The sequence below is a fragment of the Panicum hallii genome, chromosome 7 (genome assembly GCF_002211085.1).
Source record: "Panicum hallii strain FIL2 chromosome 7, PHallii_v3.1, whole genome shotgun sequence".
In the NCBI taxonomy this organism is placed as follows: domain Eukaryota; kingdom Viridiplantae; phylum Streptophyta; class Magnoliopsida; order Poales; family Poaceae; genus Panicum; species Panicum hallii.
In genome coordinates this window covers 4996264-5007440 of record NC_038048.1, presented here as the reverse complement: position 1 = coordinate 5007440, position 11177 = coordinate 4996264, and the positions used below count along the sequence as shown (strand labels likewise).

The 11177-nt window shown below is 44.0% G+C and overlaps 2 protein-coding genes across 3 annotated transcripts; both read right to left on the bottom strand.

Annotated features, from left to right (window-relative positions):
• Positions 1-1956: 1956 nt before the first annotated feature.
• Positions 1957-3968, bottom strand: LOC112901280. 2 transcript variants are annotated; one of them, XM_025970156.1, is made up of 8 exons: positions 3837-3968; positions 3480-3745; positions 3248-3391; positions 2948-3146; positions 2762-2878; positions 2427-2689; positions 2281-2356; positions 1957-2190 (listed from the first exon to the last, which is right to left on the bottom strand). In XM_025970156.1, exons 1-8 carry the CDS (start codon positions 3891-3893, stop codon positions 2101-2103), a joined length of 1212 nt encoding a protein of 403 aa, XP_025825941.1. In that variant the 5' UTR covers positions 3894-3968; the 3' UTR covers positions 1957-2100. The 2 variants fall into 2 exon arrangements, with proteins under 2 accessions (XP_025825941.1, XP_025825942.1); XM_025970157.1 differs by having other exon boundaries at positions 3480-3693; positions 3837-3962.
• Positions 3969-8391: 4423 nt separating this feature from the next.
• Positions 8392-8815, bottom strand: LOC112899181. Its single transcript, XM_025967541.1, has 2 exons — positions 8545-8815; positions 8392-8456 (listed from the first exon to the last, which is right to left on the bottom strand). The coding sequence occupies exons 1-2, from the start codon at positions 8813-8815 to the stop codon at positions 8392-8394; spliced, it is 336 nt and encodes a 111-aa protein (XP_025823326.1).
• Positions 8816-11177: the final 2362 nt, after the last annotated feature.

The following is an 11177-nucleotide window of genomic DNA, read 5'->3' as shown; positions in this document are numbered from 1 at the left end:
CCTCCCGCTGCCACCCGCTCACGTGTTGCACGGCTCCAGCCGTCGTGGCCTGCACTTGTGCTGGGTTGCGTAGCTCCGGCCACCGCAGCCGCGCCTCGCCGCCCGCCATCGCTCGTGCCCATGTTGTGCGGCTCCGGCCGCCGTGGCCACACCCGTGCTGGGTTGTGCAGCTCCGGCCGCTGCAGTCGCGCTTCGCCACTTGCCATCACCCGCCCCCGTGCTGCGCAGCTCCAGCCGCTGTCGCCCGCCCCTCGGTAGATGGACTCAATACGAGACGGAGAGAAGGGGGTCGAGTTCATCCCTTCATTTTGGAGGGAGGAGATAACACGCATCTAAGGGGAATATTCTCTTTTAGGATGAACCCAAACCACCACTCTTCCAACCAAACACCTCCAAAACTGGGTCCAACCCATTCCAACCCACTTGAACCCTTCAACCAAACACATGCTAAATTGCACATAGCCCAATATGCATTGCAAATTTGATTATCAAATTAATAGATTTGTTTGGAGCAACAGTACCTTATTTGTGGGTGCATGTATTGTAAAAGTAGATTGGTTGCTTGAAGATTCGATGCAAGGCTTAACTGCATTTTAATATATTTCTTTGATTTGTTCTCTTCTTTTTGTACTTCAAGTATTCTTTTAATGTGATCTAGCATGAGATACTTTTTCCTATGCTGAAATATTGTAGATTCTCTCTCTGGTGGACCGCGCAGCCATTTGCTAACATAGGATCTGACCGCTAATGGTACGAAAAGTTTATTGCTATCTAGCATGAGTTTTTTATCTGCTGGGCATTCCAGATTCTTTCTTAGTTTCTCTGCTACGAGTAGTATGCAGGCATCTCCTAGCATAGGATCCGATGGCTAATGGAAAGTTAGCTACTAATCTGACGGCTGATAGAAAATTAGCTACGTGGATCACTGAGGAGCGCTAGAATGCACCGGCTCTAAAGGTGAAAAGATTTCTTGAGTAAGCTTTTATTCTTTTTAACCAGGTCAGGGACTCCTAACCCACCTTTGTCTTTCGGTAAGCAGACATCCTCTGAAGCCACTTTACACTGTCCTACCCTAAAATTTTCCTCACCCATCCAAAGAAAAGCACGTTGGTTTTTTCATCAAGGAGTCGGTAGTTCCTTTGAAAAGGAGGAGATAACTCATGGTATAGACAGCTTGAGAAGAAAGGACAGAGATAACTAAGGTGGTTCGCCCCATCTGACTTAGGAGATAACCTTTCCATCCAACAAGATATTTGTCAGAGCTATCAATTAGGGGTTGGAAGTAAGCAATTCTGAGCTTGTTGATGGATAGAGGAAGCCAAAATATGGCTGAGGTGAGCAGACCGGGCACTGAAAAATGGAAGCCAAGAAGATGGCAAGAAATAGGATCGGTACAAATAGGAAGGAATGTACTTTTTCTCAAAGTTGATATGAAGGCCAGTAGCTCTAGAAAAAAAATTCGAGAATTTATTTTAGGGCAAGAAGTTGATTTTCTTCTTTTCACATTTTCTTACAACAAACAATGGCACCAATACCAACAGACGCTTGCGATTTGCAATTTGCAATTCAGAAGCGGGATGGGCATGGAATTCTGTACGCTAGTCACAACACACCGGTGGCTGGAATTGTGGCTTAGAAGTCTGCTAGGAGAGCTGACCGGAGAGGAGCCCAAGATAGTCAAGCTGTTCGTCGACAACAAATCCACCATTGCTTTAGTGAAGAATCCTGTCTTTCATGGGCGCAGCAAGCATATTGATACAAGGTTTCATTTTATACGTGAACTAGGTAAAGGCCCGTGCGATGCTACGGGCACTTAATTTTTAAACAAAATAAGATAATTTTAAAGAAATATAGTAAGCTATAAATTGTCTAAGCCATAAATATGGTCGCGAGGAACAAAATAAGATGACAATAGATACATTGTCTAAGCCATAAATTTGAGTAGCAAAATACATATTAAAGATAGTGGAAAAAAAGTGTATCCAACATTCCAAATGTCTTAAACTTTTGATACAATTTTCTAATAATCACCTAGATAGAGAATGCTATAACAATTCATGCTTTTCCATTTGTGAGGCTAATGTAGCGTCTAAGATAATATCATAGAACTTCAGGTATGTTGTGCTCATATTGATTTTCCTTGTATGTCAATAGATGTACCAAGAAGCGCTTCCTTAGTTCATAAGCATCCTGTACATACATTATACATACAGATGCATCAAAAACAATTATGATTCATATCCTAAAACATATGTATCAATGCCCATGCAAAATACTCACCATGCAAAATAGTGTCTGAATCCTTTCACCATCCCATGCACTCATGAAAAGTAGCACATAATAACCAGACATTTCACTGTGGAAGAATTAACTATTACATTTGTGTTGTATAAAGAAGTTTCCAATAAATTTTTGAAAAATATTACCTATTTGTGTTTACTTGGACGCCATTTGGGATAACATGATCCAATAGATAAACATTCTCATTCCACCCCGTGCATGCAACGTTCATGACCATATTTAGGACACTTGAAAGACGCTGAATTTTTGGTGTATACTTTCGTAGTGGATGTTGCTTGAACCCAGGATCTATAGGAGCCGGGTCATATATAGAGACAACTCTATTCTTCAGGTCTAGCCCGTACAATATGAACTTGGCGGTTAAGAAATTAAAGCATGGAATATGAACCTGCAACCAAAATGTTGACATGAGGATAGGGAAAAGTATTGCATAAAAGATAGAAAAGGTACATGACATTACCAATCTGCACTTTGAGACATCATACTTCCTCCAAGGCCAGCTAAGAACCAGTTTCGCTAGCTGTTGAGCATCGACCTTAACACGATACATAAGACCTCGTGAAAAAGCACAAGCATCCTAGAATAAAACATTAAAGGCTTAGAAAAATGATAACATCAATGATTACATGATATTAAAATAACTCACGCAAAACTTTAAGTCCATGTAGTGCTTCGACACAATTTTGTTCGTTGCTTTCAACATATGCAGTTCTTGGCAAGCGAGGTGCCGTACAGCTAGGTTGAAACAATCTGGATCCATCGATTTATCCTTCTTTAATGTTTCTTGAATTTTCTTGAGAGTTAAGGCAATCGGGTAAGGCTTGGGGCTTAGCACCCATTCTTTCCTGTAAAACAATCACTTCCATCCTAAGTGAGATGAAACAAAACAACTGATTTATTACTGTTAAGAAAAAATCATATGTAGTATAGAAAAATTGTAGCTCACTTTAAAGCCTCATCATGATCAATTGACATGACATATTCCCAAATTTCATCCCTTAACTCTTGTTCTCCCAGCGGTATGCTACGAATGGAAAGAGCACGTGCTTTCGTCTCTTGCAAGATGAAAGCTAATTTCTGCCTAAAAATCCTATGGTATGATAACATAAAAATTAGTTACACTACTAAAAGCATACACAAATTTAAATACATACGTAATTTAAATAGAGGGATCTTACTCCAAAGTATTAGCATCAGTCATTGACTTGATATAGTTTTGAAGCATGGCTATTAGCTCCTCTTCGTTCATCGTCGTGCTGCTAGTGTAAAGTACATCTGATTTGTTCCTTTTGCATATTTTGGCAGGCCTATCTATAATTTCAATTTCATCAGAACTCCCTCTCTCACTGTTATCATGCTCAGAATCTAGGCAGCCTTTCCTTGTATTTAGTTCTGAGTCCCACAAAATGGCAATTAATTTTAGTCTAAAGTTTTTCATATCATCCTGCCCAGTAGTAATAAGGATTACAGTTCAGATGATATATATACAGATAAGAGAATAATTAAATGTTGTCATTCCTACACAAGATATATACCTGAGTTAGACTGTCAGATAGCTCTGTTCCTGTCCAATATTCCATGTAGTTTATCATGAACAAACCGCACGATGAGCTACATGGGTAAAAAGAACTTCATGACGACACAATAATTATAATAGGAAAAGGTAATTAATATGTTAATGATGATGTAATGTCCCCATCTGTCTGCATTGGCCTTGTGATTTTCTCTATAATAGGCCATTCTGCAACTTGAAGGTCCTTCCACATGTGGTTTTTAAGCTCTTTCAGTCCTGCAACAATGCTTATTTGTCTCTGTAGCCCAATTAGCTACAAAATCATAGAGTTAGTTAAAGATAAGATAATAAAATAGAGTACAAAACTTTTAATAACTTACTATTTTTTTGAGATCTTCTCGGTGCATTGCACCACTTAGCGAATCAAGTACATGTATCTCGCGTTCCTGAGCATTGACTACTGCTAGGTACCAGTGCGGCATCTTTATGTTTATTGGAATGAATATCTGAATCAAACGCTAAATTATTAGCCAATGATGTACATGTATATGAGACAGAGAGAGAGGGAGAGAGATTCATAGGTAAGAAATTAAATTTTACCATATAATGCTTTAGATAATTATCCACCCTTTTCTGAATGGTATCTTGCTTAGTATCTATTTGCTCCACATCAATACCACCATCACGCTTTAGAATGCTAGAGATGAATGTATTCTCTAGGAATACCTTTCCACCTTTCCGGTTCCGGAGATGCTCTTCAGCCCTAATAAGGTTGATGTATGCACTTATTACCTATGTTTATTACAAGCACAAAAAATAAGGATCGGATTAGATTATAGGGAAATTTTGAAACACGATTGGGATTATATAGATGTACTTACATCACCATCCACGTGAGCAGTTTTGTGAAAGAGGCATTCCAGAAGTTCTCTGGTTAAAAATGCACCATTGATGTGCACCAAAACTTTCTTTAGTGGTTGTGATTTAATTTTTTCAATAATATCTTTATCTTCTTTGGTGCAAATATAATCTGTAACGAAACCATTGCACAATCAAGGACTAGAGCACCTTTGTAGAATAAGGAAAATGCCAGTTAAGTATCCGTAGAAATAAGTACCTTGTGAGACAACCTTATTTGTGTGCACCTTCTTAGGTTTGTTATAACGTGACACCACTTTTAGTGTGCACACCTCTTCCAACATCTGAACACCAATGATTATGTCAAGAAGCTTGAAATAAAGAATGCTGCCAATAGAAGCTTTAAATTAGCTGCTGTTACATGTGCATCTCATTTTGATACACTCGTGCTTGTGGTTTCAGAATGGTCCTGCAAATAGGGGAGATTGATTAACAATTTCAGAGATGCACTTGCAGCCTTTCAGACACTCGTTGATGGACAAGTTCAGAGATGCACTTGCAGGCTTGCAGCCTTTCAGATATTTGTTGATTAACAAGTTCAGAGATGCACTCGCACCCTTTCAGACACTTGTTGATGGACAAGACACTTCCAATTTAGATGGATATATTTGAAGGGACAGGATGAATCTACCATTTGTACTTCATGGCCTATTGATTCCACTCAATATTTCAGAGGCAGAATTCAGTACCGCTTGCGCCCCTTCTCTCCAATGGTTTGCAGTTCTGGTGAGCTCAGGCAAAGGATGTTGGAGCAGTCACTACATTGAGAGCCCTTTACTAATCCTAGACACGTATTGGGAGGAACTGTGTCCTGCCCGAATTTTCTGTGCAGGTATTGGGAGGAACTGGTGTACTGCCCGACACAACAGCACCTATGATCCGAAAGGCAAGCATGCAGTCTGCAACTCTCTTAGGAAGAACAGAGTGCCTACATCCAAAGTACCAGGAAGATGGCTGCCTCCACCAGCAGGAATTGGGGTTGTTATTCGAAATGGCCAAGGCCAAGTTCAGTTGACGGCTTGGCAGTACTTTGCAGGGGGGAGTGATGCAGAGGAGATTGAAGCATTGGCATGCAAAGCAGGCCTTTTCTTGGCTGCTGAATGGTGCAAAGCATTGGCAGATCGATTGCTCTCTACATGGGTTCCAAATCTAATTAACTGATGAGGGCGGATTTAAATACTTACATTGCATTCAGTGATATGAGCGCCCGCCAAGCCGTAGCAGGCTGCCCCTGTGGCTTGCGGATTCGTGTCCACTGGCACGGCGAGTGTGTCCGCGGCGAGCTGTTTTCCTTCTTCGATCCGCTTCAGTCCCGTGTTGTTGTCGTCGTCGGCCGCTGCAGCCACCGGCTTTGGCCGCTGAGTGTCTTCGTCGCAACGGTCCCCGAGTGGAGGAGGCTTCGTGCATGGGGCTTGGGCTGTCGGAGCAAGCCGTGCGGGCGACCGTAAGCTCCTAGGCTGGTGGAGGGCGAGCAGGTTCCGGGAAGGAGAGCAGCTACCAGTGGTGGGCAAGCTGCAAACGCTGGGAAGAAGAGGAGGCTGTTGCTATCCTGCCTGGGGAGTGGAGGCGTCGTGCAAGTTTCGAGGGTCAAAAGGCGTTGCGTGTTTCGTTGCCGAATGAATAGCTGCCGTCTACCCGGCCCAATGGATGTCTGCGCGTGTTGCAGTGCTGCCATCGAGGAGCCAGAGCGTGAGCGTGAACGTGTTTGCTATTTGCTACGGAGAGGATTTGCTGGCATCTATAAATTCTATTATATCTTATTTGAGATCTTCATCTCAGTACGGTGTAGGAAGGTATTGCTGCCAAACTAACCCATCCCAGCACTTGTCACCACCTCTAATTAGGAGCAGACTACTGCTGCCAAACCTGAAGTAGAGTCCTCTTGGATGCACTTACATGACCTAATGAGTTCTTTTGATAAAAGAAAGCAGCTTCAGACAGATTCAGGAATTCAGAAAATTGCATCTCTTTCTGAATGTCTATCTAGGTCATTGTCTGTATTTTGATATATAATAATGAACATCCTAATTGGCTTCGGATATGGGTTAGTGTTGATCTTAGTCCAGCACAGGATAAGCTGAAATGTGAAATGGAGGATGAGATAAGTTGGTCATGTAGTGATAGTCAGCATGACCAGCTTGGTCACATGGAAACTCAATTAGTATTCTTCTCTCTACAAGAGAAGACTACAAAGCTCCACCAGTTTCTGAATTTTTTTTGTCAAAACTGCTTTTGTCAGTGATTGAAAGAGGCCATGCTCTGCCAAATAGGGGAATGCAGATCCATTATAACAAATCCTCTGCAGTCAAGTTCTTGAATGATTTTTTTCTTGTCTTGCGTGATCATTGTGAGGCATTTCGAGTCCATTGACAGATTTTTTTCAGAGTTTCAGATATCCTAGGTTAGGCTCAATGCTGATGAGTCATCGCTGATGATGAAATCGATTGGTCAAGAATCTTTGTTCTCATTTTTTTTTTGAAAGAGCTGACTTTATTTTGATGAACTTACACAGATTTTTCTAAAGAATCAATGAAGGGATAAGATAGCCCAGCTAACATTATAAGATGAATAGAGGCTCCACACCCCTCTCTATATCAAATAAGATAGCCCAGCTAACATTACCCAGGCAGTATTATACTGCCTAGTCACCACAGCAAAAAAAAAAGTTTAAGATATTCAACAGGAACAATCACTTGAGAAATGAGGACTACATGATAAATAAGAACTTCTCCAAATGCTCCAAGCTGCCTAAAACATTACTAATGACAGTCCTCACTGAAGTTTCAAAAGACACACCTTTGCAGAAGGCAGTCACTCCAAAGTCTGCCCAAAACACCTAGAGAGAAAAGACTCTCCATTCTAAACACCTAAAACATCACAAAAGACAGTCCTCATGTCCAAAGTACTCTTCTGCCAAGAGTACATTTCTTCATCTACTTTCGACTCGTGTAGAGGGCAGCCCACTCAGCTCATTATAAAGCATCACAAAAGACAGTCCTCTTGTGCCAAGTACTCTTCTGCCAAGAGTACATTTATTCATCTACTTCAGACTCATGCAGAGGGCAGCGCAGTCAGCTCATTATTGATCCTACAAAGAATTATTGATCCTAGTCATCTCATGTACTTTAGAAGAATGTTGCAAGACTTATTGGACTCATGCAGAGAATTATTTGCATATATCAAATAAATCAGATCTCATCGGTTTGCTCGCAAGGATGCAAAGAGAATTATTTACAATTACCTCTGCCTTAACTCATGCGTCGCTGCAATATCCGGATTAAAATAGATCCTACTAAAGTCAGTAGTGTGTAGGCTGCGATCTGATTAAACAAGGACCAAATACAATATGTTAAGCGCAGATTAATTTCTTGCATCATTATAGAATAACAACATTTGTGAACTTACCATTGCTCTTTGGGCGTAATATTGTGGCAACAACATAGCACGCTCATCAACGCTTTTCTTCAAGGTAATTATATTAGCAGTGAATAGCCTATCCCATACAACCGATTTGATGATATTGTAGCTACAAAAGCAATTAGGATTTTCGAAGAATGTTTTAGAAACTAAAATTTGGTATGCCAATATTAAACTTTGTAATCTCTATATATATATACAGACCTGCCATCCATAAGAACAATGTTTATTGTTGGAATGCTTCAATTGTAGAAGTTGTCTATTTTGAACCCAATACCACTTACGAACATAGCCATGCCAATAACATCTACCATTTAAAAAGAGAAACGATTATTAAAACTTTTGTGAACCTCAGCCAATAACATCTATCGTACATTAAATCTAGATGCACTCACCAACACATGTATCACTACCAAAGGCATGCTCCCAGAACCTGTCAATAGGTATAAACGGTGGAAAAAGAGGGATGCATTGCTCATTCACATTTTTCATCTCACTAAGTATAGTAACCGAAGTGAAACGGCACACGAATGGACTGTCAGCTAGCATAAACTCTACATTTCTTTGAGCTGGTTCTGCTGACATGCGCCACACATAATATGCCTTCCCCTCAACAAGTAATGGCTCTAAACGATCCACCTCATTATCCTCTATAATAGCAGCCATTTTCTTACCCTATTCCAGACAAAATGAGATATTGTAACAATATGATATCTTAGTAAAATAAAATTTTATGTGCAGCAGCAAGAATTGAATATGCATTTAAGCTTTACCTTCTGATCCAACAAAACAATGTAGAGCCTCTTTCTACCAGGAGCAAACACCTCCACATGGAATTTGTGGAACAATGAGACACACATACCCCATAGGGTGTAAGGATGCACGTCCTCTAACGTTGCGGTGCGTGGTGCCTCAACTCTCATGCGCTTAGGGACATGTGGTCGACTCATCTTATCTCTGTCCTGCCAAACCACCAACCACACATGCACATGAGCAGGGAAGAAAACATTGCAACACATGCACATGAGCAGATAAAGGAATCATATGACGACAACAATAAAACAAGGTATAGTAGGGAAGAAACCTTAAATTGGGTAGAGGAGTGTTAGACAATGAGATGCCGTGGGATTCGATAATTCTATTGATCAACGGAGGTTACAATATATAGGGGTGGAAAACCCTACATGGGCCGGACCCCTATGATAATACGAGTAACATATCTTCTAACACCCCCCCGCAGTCACAACTCAGCCACTGCAGATGTTGAGACTGGAATGAAACTCCTCAAACACCGAGGACGGGAGACCCTTCGTGAACACGTCGGCGAACTGTGATGTTGTAGGGACATGGAGTACACGGACTTGACCGATGGCGACCTTCTCCCGGATGAAGTGAAGATCAATCTCGACATGCTTGGTGCGTTGATGCTGAACAGGGTTGGTGGAGAGGTACACGGCACTGATGTTGTCGCAGTAGACGAGCGTGCACTGCGACAGAGGCGCTTGGAGTTCCAGTAGTAGCTGGCGCAGCCAGGTGGCCTCGGCCACCCCGTTAGCGACAGCGCGGTACTCAGCCTCCGCACTGGAACGGGAGACGACAGTCTGCCGCTTGGCGGACCAGGACACCAGGTTGTCGCCCAGAAACACCGCATAGCCTGAAGTCGAGCGGCGTGTATCGGGACAACCGGCCCAATCAGCATCAGTGTAGACGACGAGGTCGGCGGAGCATGAGCGGCGTAGAAGGAGCCCGTAGTCCAGCGTGCCCCGAAGGTAGCGCAGGATGCGCTTCATAGCCGCCAGATGGGACTCCCGAGGGTCGTGCATATACAGACAGACCTGTTGCACGGCGTAGGCGATGTCGGGCCGCGTGAAGGTCAAGTACTGCAGGGCCCCAGCAATGCTACGGAACTGGGAGGGGTCCCAAACCGGAGGTCCGGAGTCAGCAGCCAGCTTCGCCTTCAGGTCCACCGGAGTCGAACACAGCTTGCAGTCAGCCATGACCGCACGCTTGAGGACGTCGAGCGTGTAGGTGCGCTGGTGCAGGAACAACCCATCGGGACGGCGCTCAACAGTGATGCCGAGAAAATGGTGAAGAGGCCCCAGATCCTTCATTGCAAATTCCCGCTGAAGAGTGGAAATTGTCCGTTGTAGGATCTCCGTGCTGGAAGCTGTCAAAATAATGTCATCGACATATAATAACAGGTACACCGTGTCGGAGCCACGACGGTAGACGAACAGGGAAGTGTCAGATTTGGCCTCGGCAAACCCCGGCGAGAGCAGGAAAGAAGCGAACCGGCTGTACCAAGCTCGGGGCGCCTGCTTCAGCCCGTACAAAGACTTATGCAGGCTGCAGACCAAGTCGGGGTGAGCAGGATCCGCGAAGCCAGTCAGCTGGCAGCAGTAAACTGTCTCGGTGAGAGTGCCGTGGAGAAATGCGTTCTTCACGTCGAGCTGCTGGATCGGCCAAGCACGAGAAACAGCAATGGAGAGCACCGTACGCACGGTGGCCGATTTCACAACCGGGCTGAATGTCTCGTCGTAGTCCACACCAGGGCGCTGAGTAAAGCCCCGGAGGACCCAACGAGCCTTGTAGCGGTCGAAGGAGCCATCAGCGCGAAGTTTGTGGGTGAAGATCCACTTGCCGGTGACGACGTTCGAGCCACGAGGCTGGGAAACAAGCTCCCAGGTCCCGTTGCTCATCAAGGCCCCATACTCATCCTCCATGGCCGTGCGCCAATTCGGATCAGCGAGCGCGGCACGAACGGAAGACGGGATCGGCGATGGTGAGGAGGCGATGAGGGTGAACGGCTGCCTGGCCATCCGGAACCCGGCCTTAGCCCGCGTGACCATATGGTGAGGGTTCACGGGCGGTGTGACGGGCAGCACCTGAGTCTTGGTGCCAGGAGGCCGGCGGGGTAGAGGTGCAGGCAGCCCTGCTGGACCTCCAGACCGCTGGGCCTCCGGACCTCCGGCCGGTCCTCCCGGCAGAGCAGGAACTGGAGAAGACGCCGGGGCCACGGGAGATAGCA